The sequence below is a fragment of the Myodes glareolus genome, chromosome 8, assembly GCF_982192425.1.
Source record: "Myodes glareolus chromosome 8, mMyoGla1.1, whole genome shotgun sequence".
Classification (NCBI taxonomy): Eukaryota; Metazoa; Chordata; class Mammalia; order Rodentia; family Cricetidae; genus Myodes; species Myodes glareolus.
The window spans coordinates 95,322,610-95,346,392 of record NC_142033.1 but is presented as its reverse complement, the minus strand read 5'-3'; the positions used below and the strand labels follow the sequence as shown (position 1 = coordinate 95,346,392).

Sequence of the window (23,783 nt, the reverse complement as noted above, 5' to 3'; positions counted from 1 at the left end):
TTGACCTCATGTTAGATGCTAACACAGTTTAGAACCAATATTTTTCCTCTTGAGAAATTTCTCTTATGTTTTTGTGAGATGTGCTATAGATCTAATATTCACTGTTTCCCATTAAAATTTGACAGAATACTTTAAAAATAGTCATCCAGGCAGCTCATGGAGTACTCAGTTATCACAGTCATGTTGTGATAATATTTTCCCGAACTAATTTCAAATTTTCCTTTCACTACTCTATTCAAGGCTCATCAGTTTTTCTACATGTGTAATCATTTTAGTTAATGCCAATTCAAGTTTTGTTTACACAATTCAATGGCAAATTTATTGTGCAAAACTGTCATCAATATGCAAGATCAATAGTTGAAAAAAATGCCTTGTAGGATTGAGTTCATGCACAAGCAATGACATTATGTTTAGCTGCCGTGTACTGGACAACATCTGTAAGATGTCATTAGTTCCTAAGGCATCACATATCAGAGGTGTTAAATACAATTTCTGTCAATGTCTTTGGCTTTATTCTTAGTGACTTTATTCTCTATTGCACTTAGATAAGTAGTTGATGAATATCTGATTTTTTTTTCACCAGACGGTAAAAGCAGATACTATGGAAGGTTTTTTGTTGTCATTTAATATCTAGAATAGGCTTGGCTTTTCGTTAAAAGCAGATATTCCTTTCTCCAATTAGCTAACTGATGATTCTGTAAGGGAGATAGTAAGGGGGATAGTACTTATGTATGTGAAATGTTTATCTCCAGGGACCTTCTAGGTAATTGATTTTAGACTGTGGGGATCTAATATAACTGGCCTTGAAAGTTCAGGAAGGCTGTAGTGTAGCTATATGATGGGTATGGAGATGTCTCAAATGTGTGTGAACACATGATTATGTTCATATGAAACAACATGAAAAATGATTCAGATTACATAGTAGTGGGAACACACAGTGAAATCACCCAGGACTCAGACCTTCAACAGGCTGGATTTTCCCTTCAGTGGTAATATAAATTATTTCTGTATGAGAAATCTCCATTTTCTTCTGTACTCTTCAGTTTCTTACATTCTATTAAAAGCTTCAAAGATTTAATTGTTGTTGTGGTCAGTTGCTTCTAGACAAAAGGCAAGAAAGAAAACTTACCTTGTAGGGTAAAAGGGTCAAGGAAAAATACTCTGCTCTTGATGGAATCCCAAGCCCAAGACCAATGCCAAGAAACAGAATCTCACTAATCCCTAAGCTTGCCCCAAAATCAGGCCTGAAAAATTCCACTAATCTCAGGCCCAAGAAACTCTATGTAAACCGTGTCTTTTGCTCAGTTCTCTGCTGTTTCTTGCCTAACCAGAGACAACCACTCTCCTGAGTTCTTCCCTCCCAATGAATCTTTTGTGAGAGATTTGTTATGCAGTGTGACTTTGTGTTATTCTCTGGCTCCTGACTGTTCGGATACCTTTCCATCTGAGCGGTAATACTTACAGACCTTACATAGGTATTGCTGCACAAGGACCAAGATTGGGACAGGGATGTTTCTCTCCAGCCTGAGGTATCATGTTAAATAAATTTGTCATAAATAAGGAAGATGGGTTTTCTTATCATTCGCCCATACCAGCAACATAACCCTTCTCTGTGTGTATGTTCTTCATTTTCTTCTTCCTCAAACCTGTGTAATCCCTTCCTCCAGTAGTTGGAACTGCATATGTGAAAATAAAATAACTCTATTATGCATATGGAAAGATAATTTTAGTTGATATGTGTAGTTTATCTTTTTAAAATATGGATCCAGAACCTAAGATCAATGCATATTGCTTGTGAGTCCCTTGAGGTGTGCCAGTGGCTAGGCCTTACCCCTGAGGATGTCTAACTGCCAGGTTCCACCCACAGAACACTACACTCTAATTTCATGACATTTGGACACAAACCTTCCCCAAGACACAGGCAGCCAAGCTCTGTCCTACACAGTAGAACATCCAAGTTCAGGACTTGAAAACCCACGAATTCCTGAGCTTGAAATCCTACCAATTCCTGGGCTTTCCTTAAGCTCAGGACTTAAAGTCCCACCAATCCCCACCCTGGAAATATCCACCCTGGAAAGCTCTGCCTCTGCCCCCAAGAAATTCTATATAAACTGTGTTTTCTGCTCAGTTCTCTGTTGCTTTTTGCCCAAGCAGATTCAGCCACCCTTCTGGTTTTTCCTTCCCAATGAATCTCTTTTGTGAGGCTTCTTGTGTGATTTGACTTTATGGTATTCTTTGACCCCCAACTACCAGGATACCTTTCCCTTCAGAGCTGGAACACTTGCATTGAGGAAACTTCCCCTATCCTAGAGCAGTGCTCATTAACCCAAGCACTGGGGAATTCTTCCCTGTTAGAGATGTAATACCACCAGTGGGGAAATGTTTTCCCTCAAAACTGCAGCACTTAACATTGCTAACACTAGAAAATTTGGAAAATGAATAAGGAAATCAAGCACAGGTTGGGTGAACTATAATGTACAATATTTATAGCTTTATTTTTGTTATAGTATTTTCTTTATAAAATGATTTTTTCATACAGTATATTTTTGAATTTCCCCTCCCCCAACTCCTGCCATATATTCCCACTTCCCTACCACACCAATTCACACCCTTTCTTTTCTCTAGTTAAAATACAAACAGGCATATAAAGTTAAATAAAAATAAAAAAAAAACCAGGGTATAAAAAAATCACCACCAAAAAAAAAAAAAAAAAAAAAGAAAAGAAAAGAAAAAGAGTCCAAAATACTAAAAAAAAAAAAAAGCTACAAAAAACACATGAAGGTGCTAGGACACACACATTCACATACCCAGAAAAACTATACAAACAAAATTGGAGACCATAATATATAAGCAGATCTGTAAGGGTTAAAAAAAATACCCAGGCAAAGTATTGTGACACAAACAAACAAACAAAAAAGCACCAACCAAAACCCTCCAAAATTACCATGGAGTTTATTTTTTGTTGGGCATGAGCCTTCCCTTAAGTGTGTGTTTTTATATCCTGTGAGAATCCATTGGGGAAAACTAATTTTTCCTTTGAAAAAGTGTTTTGAAGATGGACGCTAAAAAGAAATCCCATATTAGCTCAGAATTGAGTATAATAAAGGGTTATTTATTTAGGGGTAAACTCACAGATCATAGCCCTGCATGAACGGGGAACAGCAACCAAATCTAGCAGTCGGAAGAGAGAGAAAATGCACGCTTTACATCGGCAATTATAGTATAAGAGGCCACACCCAAGTGGGCAGGTAACTTAAAGGCTACTGGCTGTAGAGTTACCTACAGCACCTCCCTCTTGTTTAAACAAGAGAGTTCTAAGCCTACTATAAAATTATATACAATAAGAACAAATATCAGGTATAAAAATTAGAATTATAACCAGCATAAACAATATCAAGCAAAAAAAAATGTGACAAATGTTTCAAAAATTATCCTATCCTAAGGAGTTTAAGTCTTTTATTATAAATAACTTTGCCAAGTCATGAGAGGGAAGTAACTGCCTATCTAGTCTTCAACCCCATAGAAGACCTGAGAAGGGAAATAATATTACTTGAGTAAGCAAGAAGTGCAATCAAGCAACTTCCAAAATGTGCAACAAATGACAGAGACAACTAGCTACCTGGGCAATCACTCAAAGTCTCATTTGCAACGTTGGAGCAACCAACTTTGGCTAAGGTCTAGAGTAACTGACAGACCATTTTCAGAGGCAAGCTCTTAGATCTGTCACCATTCTTCATTTACCAGATTTCTTTTTAATAACAAATACAGGAGAATTCCAAGGGCTGGTTGATTCTTCAATGTGGTGAGCATCTAGTTGCTCTTGTACCAGGTGTTCTAAAGCCTGCAGCTTTTCTTCAGTTAGTGGCCATTGCTTAACCCATATTGATTTCTCAGTTAACCATTTGAAGGTAGGACTGTTGCCTTTAGTTTTGCTAGTTGCTTTACTGTAGCACACCACACCCGTCCGCACTCTATGTGCTACTGTACAATTCCTGAACCGGGCAAGGGACTGAAGATTGAGACACACAAAGACTCATAGACAGAGACACAGGTCATCCTTGATGCCAAAATCCTTGAAACAGGAATGCCCCCTTCATTGTGTCCAGGGGCAGTGTATATAGGGATCCTTAACTGATAGTCATGCAACAGCCAAATGTACCAGAAATTACTCCCCTGCCGTCAGGAACTTCTGAGGGTCTCATGCTCAGAGCAGCTGCAGGCTGTCTCAGAGTAGAGGAAAACAAGTTGGTTACAAGAAATTCAGGATCTGGGGGTTCACAGCTCCCAACACTTTACATTCTTGTACAACCTGAATGGCTGGTGATCTTTGTGTATAGTACCCTATAATATTTTTTCCAGAATTACAAATTTCTGGAACTGCAGGAATGTTAATCTGGGCATTCCATTGCTGCAGCAGGTCATGACTGCATAAATTCACTCTAATATTTGCCTCATATGGCCTCAGCCTTCCTCTCTGTTCTTCTGGCCTTATGCATTCAACCCATCTTGTGCTTTGTTTCAGTTGAGATAGGGTTCCAGTTCCTAGGAATTGAACAACTACCTCTTGAAGAGGCCAGTTTGGATGCCAAGATTCTGGAGTAATGATACTTATATCCATATCCATGTCTAGAAGCCTTCAATAAAAATGCCATTTATATATACTCTTAGCTTTGGTCTTTGATCATTTATTGAAGTCTGCCAGAATATATGTTTCCTCTTTCCTATTGGAATTTTTGATTCATCCTCTATATTTATTTCATTATCCAGAACAATATTTTTTTTTTTTTTTTTTTACAGAAGGCTCTGGATTTTTTAATTTTTTCTGGTGAGACATGTCCTTCACAGTGAGTGGCAATGATTGGACCACTTTTGCTTGGGAGCCTGCGAGAGGCCCCACAAGGAGTTTCCTGATGTTATTAGATTGCCTTGTTTGTCTTTTATTGACCTGCATTCATTGGTCAATGTTGGCCTTTCCCACACCTTCTACGTAATCTGTAAGATTGATACCTTTTATTTTTGCCATTCCCAGAGGAAACATTATTTTTAGAAATTCCTTGTCTACAATCCCTTCTCAGATGTCCTGTTCTACCAAAATTAAAACATTTAGCATTTTGAAGACTCCCCATTCTTTTAGAAATTGCTTCTCCTACCCAAGATTCTGTATTATAGTCAAATGTCTCATTGTTCATTGTATGCAGGATCCATTCCTCCACTGGTGCTGATCTAACCTTTAAAGGCCCAAATATCTTTTTGCATTCTAAGTTGGCATTTTCAAAAGCTAGAGATTCAATAAGTACTCACCTACCATCTGGGTCTTTTACTCTTATTTGTACAGCCTTAGTTAATCTTTGTAAGAAGTCAGTAAAGGGTTCTCTCTGGCCCTGTTTAATCCTAGTATATGATTCAATTCATTTTTCTGGTTCTTGAATCCTGTCCCAAACATTTAAGGCTGCTTTGTGGTATAGGGACAAGATTTGTTCATCCTAAAGAGCTTGAGCCTGTGGGTCAGCGTAAGTGCCCTCACCAAGAGTTTGAACTTGGGAGGCCTCAAATCCTTTTGATTTTCCCTGTTGTCCTAAAATTTTTGCCTCTTTCCAGAAATAGCATCTCCACATTAGTTGATTTCCATCATCCATGACTGCTGAAATTAACTGAAGCCAGTCGTGTGGCATTGCCTTAATGCTAGAAGCCCACGTCTTTACCATCTCCCTAACAAATACAGAATGCAAGCCATAAGTTACTACTGCTTGCTTAATTTCTTTTAGAACATTAATTCCTATAGGTATCCATCTACCTTCTTTGGATCCTTTTGGGCTTTTAGAACTTGAAGCTTTGTCAGAGTAGATTACAGGGTTGGAAGCTAAAACCCTGGGTAAGTCATCTCTAACAGCCACAGGTGATGTTAAATCCTGGTCTTGTACCTTCTTTTCCTGTTCATCAGCTCCAATATTTCCTCAATCATTTCAAATCTTTTTTACTATTGTCTTATATAAAGCCTGAATTTCCCGGCCTGTATATATTTCTAATAATTTCATTGAGACACCTAGCTTGTCCTCATTCTGCACATGTGATTCCAAGGTCTGAAGTTTTTGCTTTAAAGATAACATCTCTTCCTTTGGAAAGCCTGCAGATTGCCTTCTTGGAGAGATACTTTGTCTGCTAACCTATCATAACATTTTAACAAATTTTGATTGTCAAATTCAATAGTATGATTTTTTCAGATAATTTCTCAGTACCCTTTGACATCGATTCAAATTTTGTCTGTGAAATTAATGTTACCCTTTCTAATAGTATACATTATTTCAGGTAATTTGATTTTCGATAATATTAATCCTGTCAGTTAGCTGACCATTATTAATCTGTAATCATTAGACTGTATCATTTCTAAAAGTGCCTTATTCTTGGCTCTGTTATCAAACCGTTTTCTTAAGGATATAATATGAAGAAAAAATTGAGTCCCTATATCCAATAAATGGATGTATCACAATAACCATATAAACCTTGCAGAATATAATCCATAATAACAGCAAAAAGGCTACTAAAATTTGCATGTTAATATTGTCTGCAATTATATAACTGTCAAGTTTATTGATTTATTAATTAATAAAATATTTACCTGTGTGATGAGGTCTGGTGAATTTTTTAGGTGTAATAATCTTTATTGTCCAACAGGTGTAGTGATTCCAGAGTCACAACCGGGAACAGTCCTGGAACTCTTTGGTTTTCTACCTTGGTACTGGTTAAATACTGACAAATATGCTTTGCTTGACAAATTGAAAGTAATTAAATCAATTCCATACATTAAGCATGGAGCCCAGACCTCAGGAGTAGGGAGCACAAACTGGAAGCTGTGCAAGTCACAGTGTGGGAGGGATCGTGGCAGTGAGGTAGGGAATGTGTGCTTGCTTGGGAAATTTCCAAGTTGTTCTGCACAATCAGCTCTGTTGGGGGTTTTACAAAAAAAACTGATTAGTAGGTGAAAGCAAGCCAAGCTGGTGGGGGTGTGAGAGTTTCTGGGCTGTGGACTATTTAGGCCTTTTAAGGTGGTCCACCGGTAGGTGTGGAATTCAGATCCGTGTGGGCGCCACATGAAGATGGATGCTAAAATGAAATCCCGTACTAGCTCTGAATTGAGTGTAATATAGGGTTATTTATTTTGGGGTAGACTCACAGATCACAGTCCTCTGCTGAATGGGGAACAACAACTGAATCCCGCAACTGGATGAGAGAACAGCTGCATATTTTACATTGGCATTTATAGAGTAAGAGGCCACGCCCATGAGGGTGGGTAACTTAAAGGCTATTGGCTGTACGAATTCCCACAGCTGTGTTTGGTTATCAATTAGAAATAGCTTCTAGATTAGGGATGAGGCTTGGTGTTTACTTCTGTCTCAGTACTGGCTGAGACTATTTGGCTTAGACCTGTAAAGACCCTGTGTATGCTGCCAATCTCTGTGAATTCATAGGCACCAGTCCTCCTTTGTGTAAAAGGCCTTCGTTTCCTTGATGTCTTCTATCCCCCTTGGCTTTTTCTGTCTTTCCCCCTTCTCTTCTGAAGATTTGAGTCCCAAGGTGAGGGATTTGATGGAAACATTCCATTTAAGACTGAGTGTTCTAAGTGTCCAGTCTCTGTATTAGTTCCCAGCTCCTTTTAGGAAGCTTCTTTGATGTTGGCTGATTAAGATACTGATCTGCCAGAGTCCAGCTCTGAATGAGGACAGGGCCTGAAGATGGGTGGATACAAGGGAAGTGACAGGAAGAATCGGACTCAGGACACTTCTTAGTGTTTTTTATTAGGAGAGATGGACAGAGAGGAAGCATATTCCTGGTGGAGACACAGGTCCCAGCAGAGAATATAAGAAGTTGGAGAGGGAAGGAAATGAGCCAGACCATGGTGATCTGGAGAATCTTGCATCCTGACTATCTGTCAGCCAGAGTGCTTTCTCAGTTATACAGAATTTAGTAAGTAGGGATACATTCATGTATTCCAAAACATAGATTATATCATTTTTTTGTTTTGTTTTTGGACATGTGTTTCACTTCCTTTTGCTCCTCTTTTAGTCATCATTAATAAACTATGACAGGATAGAGTTACCGTTTTCATTGATGAACAGTTATCTTTGATAACCAGTTTTACTTATCAGCTCCATAAGCCAATTTCTAAAAATCTAACAAGCTGTTCTCTGGCTAGTTGTTTTTGTGGCTACAAGGACATTAGACCAAAACAATCATCAAACTCTCCCTGGCATTCTGCCATGTCCCAAGCAGTGTATTGGTAACTCTTAATAGTCAGAGTGCCCAAGAAATATCCTCAGGACAAAGCTGCTGTATTCAAATTCTGGCATAATACAATGTTTCCATTTTATTTCTTTATAGAATTTGTTCATATGTCGAATCCTGGCATTCTGTTGTTCCTTGGTCATATGACACCAAGGTGACTCTGCACATGCCAACTTTCTAAGAAAGGGGGGATCCTGATGTTGCATTCTTTGATCATCTTCCACTTCATTCTTTGTTCATCAATGTCAGTTTCTGTGTATGGCAGAGGTAACTTCAGCTCACCTAACTTTGCTGCTGTATATGCCATAGATTTCTGAGTGTATAGTAGGAAGACGCAATCTGATCTGTGGCCAACTCTTCTAGCCTGCGGAATCTTGTTGACCTTTTTCAGTTTACTTTGTTTTGAATGTCTTGTTCATGGATAAATATAGGGACAGATGTTTCTTGAATGTCACATAGCCTCATAAAGAGACTTCTGGCTTCTTTATGTGTGTCACAACCTCCAAGGCATAAGGAAGACCTCTAAGTAGATAAGGATATCTCTCTAATGTGGGGGAATAGTATGCTCAGGACGGTCTCAGGGAAGTTTAGAAATAGCATTCCTGGGAAGACATGATTCATTAGAAGTTTTCCATCAATTCAATATCCCCAAGTTGTATACATACTAAAAGTCTCCCAAATGTGCAACAGGTGGAGATGAAAACCAAAGATGGCATGGAGGCCATCATGTGACTCAGCTTTGCTGGATCTTTGTCAAACAGGTCTGCTTGATTTATGACTTCTGTCTTTCTTATCAGACATGTCTGTGTCACTGGTCTATGACTATAGCAGAATGTTGTCAGGAGACATTGCTATGTTAGTTTAGCTGAATAGTAGTGTTTGGTTTTCTCATAGGTCCATGGTCGTTCTAGTCTCTTTAATTCCAATCAAATAGTGGTTGGTTACTTTCACTCAATAGTGAGATGTTACATTAACACATCTTGCAGGCATGCCCCCATTATAGATCTCAGGGTATGTAACTAAGATGGTATTCACATTTCTCCTCTGTTAGTGTGAAGAGTAGTAAACACTAGTCAGTAGGAGTGAAGGCTCTTAGTAGACACCTGCTAGATTTCTCCACGTTCAGTGAGTTATGTAGGTGTTGTCTTCAGCAATTACAGCCTTACCATTAATTTGTAGAGAGCAACAAATAGCCTTGGTTATAGTCTTGGGGTTTTTTGGGGGGTTTTCATGAGGGCTCTTCTGGCCAACAACTCATTTAGATATAACCTATTCTGGGCACTGGAGGTTTTATTTGGTAGTGAGAAATATCTACTCATGGCTTTGCCTTCCCTATTATTTGATAATGACAATTTATATTTCTTTTATGTATGTATTTATTTTAAGAATCTTATACTATATTAGGTTTATAGACAGCCCCTCAAATGGCCCCCTATGTTTTTTTGCAGCTCTTCCCCATATTGCCTCACTTAAGGCCCTCTTTACATCCCCTCTCCGTTTGATCTTTGAGTTCCACTCTCCCCTCTTCCATTCAATTTATAATAATCTATGTTTTTTTCTCATTCTTGGGGAAACTCTCCTTTCCCCCAGTCCCTCATTCTATGCCTAACTCTGTGGTTGTATAGATTGTAGCAAGCTTATGTATGGTTTAACAGCTAATACCTACATATAAGTAAATACATATTATAATTTTCTATTTTGCTCTAGGTTACCTCATTTAGGATGATTCTTTTTTCAGGTCCCATCCATTTACTTACCTGTGAATTTCATTTTTTTTTTTTTTTTAAATCTGAGTGCATTGTGCAAATGTATTACATTTTCTTTTTCCATTCACTTTTGATTGATGGACATCTAAACTGTTTCCAGTTTCTAACTATTGTGAATGGAACAACAGTGAACATAGTTGAGCAGGTGTCTCTGTAGTAGGTTATAGAGTCCTGTAGGTATATACCAAAGAGTGGGGTAGCTGGGCCTTAAGGTGGAAATATTCCCAGCTTTCTAAGGAACCATCACATTGATTTTCATAGAAGCTGTCTAAGTTTGCACTCCCACCACCATTGGATGAGTGTTTCCCCTTACTCCTCACACTCACCAGCATAAGCTGTATTTGTATTGTTTTCCTTGGTTGTTCTTACTAGGACAGAGTTTAGTTTTCTGTCTGATTGTTTCCCCTAAGAACTCTGCCTTGCCATTAATGCTGATGCATTTCCCTTAAGTAACCTGGACAAGTGCTTTAGTACCGTATAATCCTGATTTATTTACATGCTTGTCTAAATCGCTGTGATGTGCCACAGCCTCTTCTAGCTCCTTAAGATCTATTCTCACCATGAGGTTCAGCGAAGTCCCTGAAACCCCATACCACTTGCCAAGTCCCTACTGGATTGGCCCCTTTCTTAAGTCTCCCGTGAATATAGTTCTATTAGCTCAGTGAAGGAAGCAGCGAACACTGTCTCTCACATGTCCATTTCCCTCAGGAATGCTTGTCCTCCTCCTGTGCTTTCCAGTTAGTGATGCTCATGGGAACTTCAGCTAGTGAGAAGCAAGTGGCTAATGACTCATAGGACTCATCACTCAGGGACTGATTTTGCGTGTGTATGCAGCCTTGGTTTCAAGAAGGAATGGGAAATTTCATACTTTTTTTCTTTTTCCGTGTCACTCAGATTGACCTCATCCACTATATGTTCAGCAACCTCATGAGTCAGGCTTGAGCGTGGGCTCCTTCATTTCCTACTTTTCTCTTTTCCATTCATATAGTTCAGGTGATGAGTACCTGTGAGGATTATAATTTCCTCTACTGGGCCATGGTTCAGGCCCCCATGTGGAGGCAGACTCATGGATTTTCCTTTCCTCTGTGTAGAGGTTGGACCAGAAGAATATTTTCTATCACTTTGACATCTCCCTCTTTTTTCTATGGACTCATTATCTCTCAGAGCCCAAGTTTGGATCCCAAGAAGGGAATCCGACACTTACACTCACCATCTCCATTTCATCCTCACCCCCTCACCTCTGCCCCTTTCCTACCACATTAAAGTAGCACCCACTTTTTTTTTTTCTTATTTGGACCAGTTCTTCCGGGGCAGACAGGCCAGCTTTAGTTGTTTTAGTGCTCACAACAGAGAGACCGTACAACTAACAGTGTATCTGGCTGAAGATCTCTCCTGTACATGCTGGTCTCAAAGGATTATTGTACATTTTCAGGTCTATTGGTGGTTGGTTTGGGGGCATGGGACAGACCCTATTCAACAAGGAGACATGCCACCCCCATACCAGATTAGGGAAGACAACAACCTTGGTGTTCCTCCCAAGCGCTTCCATTCCTCAGATTGGTCAAGCTAGTTACTTGCTTGTCTTACAAAACATAGCAGGGAACATGCAAATGTCACTACAGGGAGAAGCCACATCATTCCATACAACATGGGTAAAGGCAGCCATATCAGGACTGCCCCTTCTGTCATTTCACCCACAGACAGATTAGTATTAGTTGCATATATTATCTTCCATTGTAATTGTTTCTCTCTAGCATCTCTCTGGTTTTGTTGGTTGTGTTCATACATCATGCCACTTCCTGAGGAAGCCCCAGATATGATGCCAGTGACAGACCGAAGGTTTACCTAAAACTAGTTTACCAAACTTATTGGTGTTACTTACAGGAGCATGGATGAGGGACTTCCTACAGGAGCATGGGTCATTTGGGCAGCTGGATTAAAGAGAAGCCCACCATATGTGAGAACTATATCCTTGGAACACCCTTGAACATGCTTAATCTCATCTGTTTTAGCTTTCTTACCTTTTCCTGCACTTGGAACATGTGATTAACATTATCTGTTCATTTCTTATATCTGAATACCTGACTATAGAATATGATAAGTAGTGTATTCCGTGTCAGATAGACATGAGTTTCAGACCCCAATCTGTTTTTCTTAGTGAGACATTTATTCCATTTCCCCAGCTTCGGCAGCAGCTTTTATAAGTAGAGATGGGGCCACAGTTGTGAGAGGCTTTGGGGTTAATCTAGTTCATGGACTTCTATCTAAGATCTCTCTGTGATTTGGTAGATATGTACTGGTTTGGAATAACTATTATTTTCCACTTGTCTCTTTTTTTCTGCAGCTTTCCCCACAAATAAACCAAACAAAGATGCAAGACATGTAATAAAAGTGGTAAGTTTTGTTCTTACATTTATAGTCCTGTATTTCTGACTTTTCCCCCATTCTGCTTTATTTTCATAAAAATACAGTCTTTCCTCCACTCTTTTAGGTAGGAAGGCCCTTAGAGTGGTTTAGGATTCCACTTCTGTTCTTGTCCCCTGGGCCTAGCACAATGAATAACATGTAGTTCAGTTAGTGAAGGAGTCATGTGTGAGGGGACCCCATGGTACGTCTCAGTGTGCCTGCCCTGAAGACATGTTGGCACACAGCCAGTGCTTATTTATGTGCACAGTTCTCATTGCTTTTAGGACGATCTTTGCAGAAGACTTCCTTCATGTGTAAGAATATATTGGGATAGCTACAATATGTTGTCTAAAATGAGACTTTTCAAGTTTATTTAGTGGTTTTTTTTAAGGAGAAATCTGGTGCTCGTTTGATGAAGAAGAATTCTATAACTATTACATATTTTGCATGTGTACGCTTATATGTTCACAGTTGAAATACAATTTGTTTTATCTTTGGGATAAGTCTTCCTATTAAACTTTATTATTATTTTTCTTTCATAGGAATACCAAGAGAATGGTCCATTATTTTCAGAACTTAAATTTTATCAGAGAGCTGCAAAAAGAGAATATAGTAAGTAGAAATAGCTAAGCAGCTATGCCGTGTGTGGACTTGCTAAAGGGAGGCTTAATATTTTGGTCTTTTTCTGGCCTTCTGGAAAATTCTTTTCCATATGAAATTTATTGTAAAGTGATATACTGAACTGTTATAACATATAAAAGCAAGACAGATGGTATACACATCTTGATATGGCACACATAATGGGTTATATATTTTAAGTCAAAGTTTTTCTGCTACTTTACATAACATGCTGACTTGTGGAATTATCAAGAATTCTCTAAGCATAAAAGAGTGTAGAAAGAAATTATTTCTTTTATAAAGAAGCATAGATAGAACTATATAGTGACAAAACTAAAGTAGGGAGAGCACGCCCATGCACACATGCACACACACACAGGGAAGGGTAAAAGGTGGATTAACGTATTTGAAAATGATTACATGTTGTGATATTTACGAAACTAGTAGAAAGGTGAATGTTGAGAAGTTATTTGGAGCTAGATATCATAAGTAAGAACGGCCAGTTGGAGATCTGAATATGAAGTGAGTGTAAGCAGAGATGAAGGACAGTGGAGAGGCTTCTGAGAGCTCAGGGAGACACTGTGGAAGTTGGGAGGAGTCAGAATGACTAGAATGGGCAAGGTCCTCTCTATCTTGTTTAGGAGAAAGAATGATGGATCTGGCCTGAATAATTAACTTTGGTTTCCTTAATAAAGCTTCTAAAGACTGTGACTATAGTCTCCACCAACTGCTTCAACGGTGTCACAGTGACAAATAGAATCCATTAAATTTGATTGTTTTTATCAGGAAAGCTGTCTTAAGCATGAAACACATATGGGAGAGAAGTGAAAACAGTGATTAAACTACCCGATTGTTTAACTGGATTAAACAATTCAATTATGATTTTTTTTTTGGTAAACAAAATTTATTCAAAACAGTTGTTTTACAGAATAAATAACTTTTAATTTCAGAGTCAGGTACTTCTGCTCAATTTGTATTTTTTAGATTGACATGGTTGTAGGCTCTGAAATGAAGGCAGTAGTAAGAATAGGTGCCCTCCTTTGTAGTCAACATGTGTTACGTGTAGAAACTTAGCTAGCATATAATGAAATGACTTGTTTTCATGAGGAGAAATATTTTTGAGCGATAACAATCTACTTTGTAAGACTATGTCTTTTATGGTACTATTAATTTTGTTTCTAAACATGTATTTTGTGTTAATTATACTGGAAACAAAAAGTTTGAAACCATGACATAGATATATCTATTTTTATTTAGTTTTTATTTTCTTAGGTCTGATTACTGTTTTGCTTAGATAATTAAGTCTTAGCATCTATACAAAGGTACTTTTCTAAATCACGTTTTTTGTTAACTTTCCTCCGCAGTTCAAAAGTGGACAGCACAGAGAAAACTTGATTATTTAGGAGTTCCTCTGTTTTATGGATTTGGTCTGACCGATTTTAAAGGAAGAAGGTAAAAGCAAATTATAATCATATCAAATTCATATGATCAGTTATTATTACCAACAAACCTTTCCTTAGTGATCTAGCTGATGCAACTCAAAATATATCTTGGTTCCTAGGCATCAGAAAGCCTCTGGTGGCTCATCGGCTTGGTTCTAGGTTCTGGTCTCTCTGGAGAATGCAACCAGGTGTCTTCCAGGCTGCTGTCATCTTAGGTCCTACCAGGGAAGGATCGTCTTTCAGTGGTCATTCCTATGACTGTTGACAATCCTAAGGTGTCCCTGCAAGGAGGTACCTGTGTGTTAAAAGAGAGCACAGCGGGTTTCCCCAGTGACAGTGGGAGGGTGGAAGAGAGGGCAGACACACACACACACCCACAAACACGGGGATAGAGAGAGATAGAGACAGATGCACACACAGAGAGAGAGACTATGAATCTAAATGCACAGAGAAGTGTGTACACAGCCTCCTTCTCTTTGTCAGCAGTCAATTACTGTGTCACCTCTGAAAACTAGGAGAAAAAAATCACTGTTCACCTTGAGGGGAAACAGCAAAAATTTTTTAAAGCTAGCCTTGAATGTGTCTATTAGCACATACAAAATTCATTAATTATGATTTTAGAAAAGTCACTTATTTTGCACCAATTCTGTTGCAGGGGATGTCATAGATGTTATCCTACTTTGTCAATTTTAGACAGGTGATAGTTTTACTTTAGATGTGAGAAAACAGGCCTGGATGTCAGCCCTTTGTTTAGATACCTTTAAATAGTACAAATAAAGTAAAGTGCTTCCTACAGGGTCCTGAATGGACTACAGAAATCATGAGGCATCCGTAGCATGTTACATGTACTGATAAATCATCTAGCACTGTAAGAGTTGGCTTCAGAATTATGTGCCATACTACTGAAGAAAGGATAGAGAGAATTCTGGGTAAAATGGAAGAGCAAAAGTTGCTGGTGTGTTCTGGTTAAGGATAACTGTCAAAAAAAAAAAAGACTCTCCTAAAAAGAGGAAGACCTTTGAAGATTCACAGTGATAGGATTCACCAGAAGTGTGGCACCAAAGATGGGCAACATACCCTAAAAGAAACCAAGAGATGCAGGGCCCCAGCCACATATTTCCTTTACTGGTGGAGGGGAAGCCCGAACCTCATCTCAAAGGTAATACAGACAGATTCTGGTAAAGCCAAACCAAACTACACCAAACCAACCAACCCAAACACCCAAAACAAGTCCTCAGAACAATCTCCGTATCCCTCACAAGCCCCACGTTGGGTGACAGTTTCCTCCAAGCCTGAACCATTCCATCCGGCAGTGCTGCTTCTGAAGCTGGAGATCAACAATCAAACTGCCTTATCAGAGTCCTTGAAACTGAACAGACTCTAGGCCCCTCCCTGCCAGAGCAAATAACAGAAGCTGAAAGCCCCTCTGAGAGGAAGCAAAACCAAGCCACAAATAGTCTCTCAGTCTCTCAGACCAGACCAACTGCCTAGAAGAAGCAGAACCAGCTTGAGCTGCCTGGGAGAGGTTTAGCCAAACTGAGGCACCTGGAAGGGACACTTCCCCCAGTGAGCTTCCTGCAGCCTCTGCAATATGCTCCTGGTTCTCAGCTTCCTGAGCTGTGAACCATGCTGTGGTCGGCTTTGGTTATGTAGCTCTTTGAGTCATTTCTGCTCCTCTAAGTAACTGGCCCATTTTCCTGTCGGTAACCCCAGTAAAACTCACTGATTCACCAAGTTGGACTTCGGTGGTATCCATGTTTTGTTTTGTTGTGGGTTTCCTATCTGGGGGCGAGTAGATGTGTGTGTTATGTCTCCCTAGAAAATGTTTTGTCTTACAACACCTTAATACAGGTTGTGGCTTTTAGTGAGATGATGATTCTTCTGATGGTCAACAGCAGAACAAACAAACAAACTGTTTTGTCACTCAGCATGATTTATAGGGCAGTAGACAGCCCTTGGAGAAATCACAAGCCCAAGAACCTGAATTTAACTTGTCTCAGCACCAGCATGAGAGGCATCCATACAAAGTGGTGTGAAAGCCAGAGGCAACAGGACCATCAAAGGGTGAAGGCTGGAGGAGCCTGCTCACGCTGAAGTACATGGATAAACTTAGTTCTGTTCTTGATGACTGAGAACAGATCTCATCAGCTGAGGATAACTCTGAGCTTGTGGTCAGTGGGTGGATCACCTATGGAACCCTTGAAAGGACCAGTGTCAGCTCAAGACCAATTTCTCAGCACAAAGATAGATTTTTCCCAGAGGAGCAGAGGTCAGGGAATAAAAGACAAAGACAGGAGATAGAGGGTAAGGGAGGAGGGAAAGGGAGGAAGGGTGAAGAGGAAGAGGTATTTGCCCTGGAGGGACAAAGGATTGCCTCTGGATAGAGAGGAGACAGATGTGGCACATAGAAAAATGGTGGTTTATAAAGGAAAAGGGGGAAACCTCATGTTAGAATGAGGTGTTTAATTGTGTATGCTAATTAGGTAAGCCAAATGAGGCTTTTGATTGTTGGACATCAGTACTTTGATAGCTGGACCTTGGTAGTCAGCCTTAGGAGGAAGAAGTGGTCAAATAAGGGAGTAGACCTTGGTGGCTAACTTTAGAAATGTAATCTAATGGGTTAGCAAGGAAGAGAGAATGGGGGAATAGGGTAAGGCTTGGCAGAGCCACATGCTTTAGTGAGCCAGTGACCCTTCACCAGTGTTCACTACTGTAGAGCCTAAAGACTCTGTGAATGTACATAGCAACATCCAGTGTAGCAGTGATGAAAACTGGTACTTATAAAGTCTTAATAGTAAGAACGCAGGTCTTTCTTTAAAATTTTTATTTATTTGTTTATTTCTTCATATGAATGCGGTTTCCCCTCCCTCTACTCTTCCCAGGTGCTTCCCACCTCCCTCCCATCTGGATCTACTCCATTTCTGTCTCTCATTAGAAAAGAGCAGATTCTAGGTAATGACAACCAAACACAACAAAAGAAAATAAAATAAGATAAAGCAAAAGCCATCATGATAAAATTAGACAAGACAAGCCAACAGAAAAATATAATAGCCCCAAGATAAGGGACAAGAATCAGAGACCCACTTGTTCACATGTTCAGGCGTCCCATAAAAACACAAAAGTGAAAGCTATAGTACGCACGCATAGGACCTGGTGCATACCCGTGTGGGTCTTGTGGTTGCGTGTTAGTTCTGTGAGTTTCTATGAGCCTTCCTACGTTGATTCAGAGGGCCTTGTTCTGGTGTTTCCCATCTTCTCTGTCTCCCATCCTACTTCTGCCATCTCTTTCATGAGTTGGTTCTCTTAGCTCTGAGGGGAGGGCTTTGATGGAGACATCCCATTTATATCCGAGTGTTTGAAGGTCTCTCTTTCTCCTCCTAATGTCTGACTGTGAGTCTCTGTCTCTATATTTGTTTCCATGCTGCAGGAGGAATCCTCTCTGATTCATCTATTGGCTGGCATAGCAGATTATCAGTAAGAGTCATTTTATTAATTTTTTTAAAAGACTAGTAGTATTTGCTTTGACCCTAGGTCACTGGGCCATCTAGACTCTTATTCTTGGACAATCAAGCAGTGTTCAGTTTGTGTTCCATTTCATGGAGTGGTCCTTAAGTCAAATCACACGTTGGTTGGTCTCTCCCACAAGGTTTGTGCCACCATTGCCCTAACATATTTTGTAGATCAAAGGTTTCGTGGCTGGGTTGATGTTTACTTTTCTCTTTTGGTAGCCTGCAGAGTACCTCTCTGTGTCACAGAAACTAGAACATGGGGGTGAAGGTTCTATGTGGGCCTCTCCATGCCCAGTGAATTGTGTGGGTGTTGTCTTCAACAATGGGATCTTATTGTCAGTTTATGGAAAGCAACTTATTGTCTTGGCAATACCTGAGTTGTTTAGGGATTTTCATAGGACCCCTTTGGCCAACAACTCAGTTGGATGAAACCCAGTCTTAGCACTGGAAACTTCACTTGGTTACAAGAGACGGCCAGTAGGGGTTCCTTCTTGCTCAATATTTGGAGACTTCATTAGGATCACCCTTGTATATTTATAGGAAGTTCCCACTGCATTAGAGTTCATACAGGCCCTCAAATGCTCTTCATTCCTAGCTTTCTCTCTCCTCATTCCCATCTTTCCTCCCCCTTCTCAACTGATACTCCAGTGCTAGTCTCCCCACTTTCTACCTTCACCCTGGCTCAGTCTACCCATAGAGTTTATTCTCTCCCCACTCCCGAGGAGAACCATGCATCCCTCCTAGTCTTTTCCTCTGTGCCTAACTTCTGAGTCTACAGACTGTAGCTTGGTTATCATTTATTTAATGGCTAATATCCAGATATAGACAAATACATAGCATATTTATCTTTCTGAGTCTGGGTTACTCTTTCAGAATGACTTTTTCTAGTTCCATCTATTTGCCAGCAATTTTTTTCATTCTTACCTAGCTTCTCTGAGGCTGTGGATTGTGGCCTGGTTATCCTTTGTTTTACATCTTATGTTGATTTATGTATGAGAACATACCGTGTTTGTCTTTCGGAGTCTGGGTTACCTCACTCAGAATGATTTTTTTCTACTTTGATCTATTTGCCTACAAATTTCGTGATGTCATTTTTTTAATAACCATCGAATAATACTCCACTGTGTAAATGTACCACATTTTCTCTGCCCATTCTTCAGTTGAGGGGCATCTAGGTTGTTTCAGGTTCTGGCAATTACTAATAATGCTGCTGTGAACATGGTTGAACAAGTGTCCTTGTGATATGATTGAACATCCTTTGAGTATATGGCCAAGAGTGGTATTGCTGGATCTTGGGGTAAATTGATTCCCAGTTTTCTGAGAAACCACCTTACTGATTTCCAAGATGACTGTACAAATTTGTACTTCTACAAGCAATGGAGCAGTGTTTCTCTTACTCTGTATCCTCTCTAACATAGGCTGTCATAGGTGTTTTTGATCTTAGCCATTCTGACAAGTGTAAGATTCTGTCTCAGAGTCATTTTGAGTTGCATTTCCATGTTGAGTAAGGATGTTGAGCATTTCCTTAAATGTCTTTTGGCCATTTGAGATTATTCTGTTGGAAATTCTCTGTTTAGCTCTGTACCCCATTTTTAATTGGATTATTTGATATCTTAAGTTCTTTATATATTTTGGAGATCAGTCTCCTGTCAGTTGTGGGGTTTGTGAAGATCTTTTCCTGTTTGGTAGTATTACTGACTGTGTCCGTTGCCTTACAGAAGACTTTCAGTTTAGGAAAGTCTCCATTCAGTTTCCATTCATTAATTGTTGATCTGATGTTATATATTCAGGAAGTAGTCTCTTGTGCCAGTGCATTCAAGGATACTTACCTCCTTCTCTTCTATCAGGTTCAGTGTAACTGGATTTATGTTGAGGTCTTTGATCTACTTGGACTTGAGTTTTTTGCATGGGAGTAAATATGTATCTATTTCCATTCTTCTACATGTTGATATCAAGTTATGCCAGCACCATTTGTTGAAGATACTGGAGAGACAGTTCAGCAGTTAAGAGCATTGCCCACTTTTCCAAAGGTCTGGAGTTCAATTCCCAGCAGCCACATGGTAGCTCACAACCATCTGTAATGAGATTTGGTGCCCTCTTGAGAAAAAGACCTGGTCAGCTGTCCATATCAACATAGACAATGAAACCCTATATGGATAAGTTCAACAGAACCCCCCATCTACAGGCTGCCCATGCATGCATCAGCGTTACCTGGGCATAAACAAACAAATAAACATGTCGATATCTAGTTATGCCAGAATCATTTGTTGAAGATACTTTCTTTTGTCCATTGTATAATTTTTAGGCTTCTTTGTCAAAAGCAGATATTCATAGGTATATGGATTTATGTCTATGTCTTTGATTCAATTCCATTGATCCATATGTCACTTTTTATGCCAGTACCAAACTCTTTGACCTATTAGCTCAGACTTATTATTAACTAACTCTTACAACACAAATTAACCCATTTCTATTAATCTGTGTATTGTTACATGGCCATGGTATTATCTCACTCCTTGCTTCCCCAATGGCTATGGGCATCTCTGAGACTCACCTACTTTTTCCCTATATCTTCACTTGGATTTTCCATCTGGCTCTATTTTGCCTGGGTATTGGCCAAATCAGCTTCTTTATTAAACAACCATAATAAAACATATTCATGGTATACAGAAAGACATCCCACATCATGTAGGCTTTCTGTAATTTGTCTTATTATTGGGTTCTCACTGATTCTATAAGATACAGAGGGTTATTCCAATTTTTTTTTGTATGTTTTGAGATTTGCTTTGTGACCAAGTATGTAGTCAGATTTAGAGGACACTCCATGAGGTGCTGAGAAGAAGGTATATTCTTTTGGTTTTGGGGTGAAATGGTCTATAGATGTCTGTTTAGGCCATTTGAGTCATAGCATCTGTTAGTTTCCTCATTTCTCTGTTAACATTTTGTCTGGTAGACCTGTCCACTGGTGAGAGTGGGGTGTTGAAGTCTCCCACTATTAGTATGTGAGGTTTGATGTGTGATTTATACTTTAGTAATGTCTCTTTTACAAATGTAGGTACCCTTGTATTTGGGATATAAGTGTTCAGAATTGATACTTTATCTTGATGGATTTTTTCCTGTGACGAATATGAAATGACCTCCATCTCTTTTGATTAATCTTAGTTTGAATCTATTTTGTTAGATATTAGTATAGCTACACCAGCTTGTTTTTTTGGTCTCTTTGATTGGAAATTTTTTTCCCAACCCTTTACTCTGAAGTAGTGTCTGTCTTTGAGATTGAGATGTGTTTTTTGTATGCAGCGGAAGGATTGATCCTGTTTTTGTATTCATTCTCTTAGCCTATGTCATTTTATAGGCAAATTGAGTTCATTGCTATTAAGAGATATTAATGACCAGTGATTATTAATTTCTGTTATTTTTGCTTTTTTTCCTTGTTGGTGGTATTGAGTGTTTGTTTGTTTGTTTGTTTTGATTTGTTGGTTTGAGATTATCTATTGACTATGTTTTTCATGGGTGCAGCTAACTTCCTTGGGTTGTTCTTTTCTTTCTAGTTCTTTCTGTAGGGCTGAGTTTGTTGATAAGTATTATTTAAATCTGGTTTGTCATGGAATATCTTTTTCCCTCCATCTGTAGTGATTGAAATTTTGTTGGGTATGGTAGTCTGGACTGCCATCTGTGATCTCTTAGTATCTTCAAAATGTCTATCCAGGACCTTCTGGCTTTCAGAGTCTCCATTGAGAAGACATATGTAATTCTGATAGATCTACCTTTATATGTTTCTTGGCCTTTTCCTTTGCATCTCTTAATATTCTTTATTCTGTATGTTTAGTGTTTTATTACATGGCAAGAAGATTTTTTTTTTGGTCCAGTCTATTTGGTGTTCTGTAAGCTGTTTGTATCTTCATAGTCATGTTATTTTTTTAGGTTTGGAGAGTTCTCTTCTATGATTTTGTTGAATATATTTTCTTTGCTTTTGAGCTGGTAGTCTTCTCCTTCTATCTCTATAATTCTTAGGTTTGGTCTTTTCATGGTGTCTGAGATTTCCTAGATGTTTTATGTTAAAAATTTGTTCGATTTAAACTTTTCTGTGATCAATAAATTTATTTCCTCTGTTGTATCTTCAGTGCCTGGGATTCTCTCTTTTATCTCTTATATTCTGTTGATTGTGTGCGCATATGTAGCTCTTGTTCATTTACCCAGTTTTTCCATTTCCAGAATTCCTTCGGTTTGTGTTTACGTTATTGACTCTATTTCAATTTTCAAATTTTGAACTGTTCCCTTCACCATTTTGGTTGTTTTTTCCTTAGCTTTCTTGGCTTTCTTTAGGGGATTTATTGATTTCTTTCAATTTTAATTTGTCCTTTTCCTCTGTTTCTTTAAGGGATTTTTTATTTCCTTTTAAAATTTTTCTATCATTTCCATAATGTTATATTTAAGATTGCTTTCTTCTGCTTCATCTGTGTTGAGATGTTCAGATCTTGCTGTTGAATAATCACTAGTTTCTGGTGATGCCATTTTTTTTTTTTTTTGCTTTTTATGATTTTGAATGTATTTTTACACTTCCATTTACCCATCTGGGTTTGGGAAAACTATAGTCGGGTGTTTATTCTTGTGATGTCTTTGTTGTTTGGGTCTTTTGTTTTTTTGTTGTCCATTTTCTTCATTGTCTTTTGGCCTGATTGGTCAAGGATTTTGGTAATTGGCTGGTTGTCAGTTGGAGTAGGGTTGTCTCAGGTGAGGTTTCTGGGTATTTGGGTGTGTAGATCCAGTGTATCATCCAGTTTTTCTGGCTGGTGTGGACTTTACTTGTGCCTTTGGGGCCTGTTCTTCCTACTTGTGTGGTGGCGCTTGCACCTATAGGTTCTGCTGATGTTTCCAAAGAGGGTTCTTCGAGAGGAGGTTGCTTTTATTCCAATTGGTGCAGGTGATGTTTGTGTCTCTAGAGGCTGCTCGTCTGGATAATTCAGGTGTTGCTTTTGCCTCTAGGGCCTGCTGATCTCGTGGCAGATGGTTGGTCAGGGACAGCATGATGGATTTGGTAGGTTTGGGTGGAGGAGTGGGTCTTGTAGGTTACAGAGTCCGGTGGCTAGCGGTGGTGGTGGAGAGTCCTGCCTCCTGGACTCTTGCCTGTTGACCTTCTGCTGGGACTGAAATGGGTGGGGGTGGGCATGAGATGTGACCTGGGTCTTATGGCCTAAGAATTGGGTCAGTTTATTTGGGTTACCAGTCACTGACCTCTTCTTTCAATTGGTACAGGTGGTACTTGTGCCTCTAGGGGCTGTTGATCTTGCAGAGTCATGACTGGTCAGGGGAAGGAGGATGGGTTCAGTGGGCTTGGGCGGCAGAGCAGGTCTTGTAGGTTACGGTATCCAATGGGTGGCAGCAGTGGTGGGATAGTGGGTTATTGTGCACGCATTCCCCAGCAGCTTGGACTGATTATCCTGTTGTTAGGTGGCACGCATTGTCCTTTAAAATTTGTTAAGAGAGAATCTCAGAATTTTTATTTCAGGAAGATCTCTTTTCTGATATCTCTTACAGTTACAGATTCATGGTGATGGAAAGACTGGGAATAGATTTACAAAAGCTCTCAGACAAGAATGGTGTTTTTAAAAAGTCAACTGTGCTGCAGCTTGGAATCAGGGTGGTGAGTTTAAGATTCTTTACTTCAAATGCCTCAACTTTAGATTACTTTCTTGTTGCATTTTTTACAGAATTATGAGAAAATAAAGATTATTTCCTAGCAATGTCAGTTACAGAGAGTA

General features: G+C 39.2%; 1 protein-coding gene across 4 annotated transcripts in view; it reads left to right on the top strand.

Moving 5' to 3' along the window:
- The window catches only part of Vrk2 (VRK serine/threonine kinase 2), a 117,342-nt gene that overhangs the window by 45,585 nt on the left and 47,974 nt on the right, over positions 1-23,783 (top strand). For all 4 annotated transcript variants that reach the window (XM_085692307.2, XM_048435388.3, XM_048435387.3 and 1 more), the window contains exons 3-6: positions 12,391-12,440; positions 12,995-13,064; positions 14,435-14,522; positions 23,560-23,665. In XM_085692307.2, the coding sequence (XP_085548433.2) occupies positions 12,391-12,440; positions 12,995-13,064; positions 14,435-14,522; positions 23,560-23,665 (314 nt within the window). The remainder of the gene's footprint in view (positions 1-12,390; positions 12,441-12,994; positions 13,065-14,434; positions 14,523-23,559; positions 23,666-23,783) is intronic.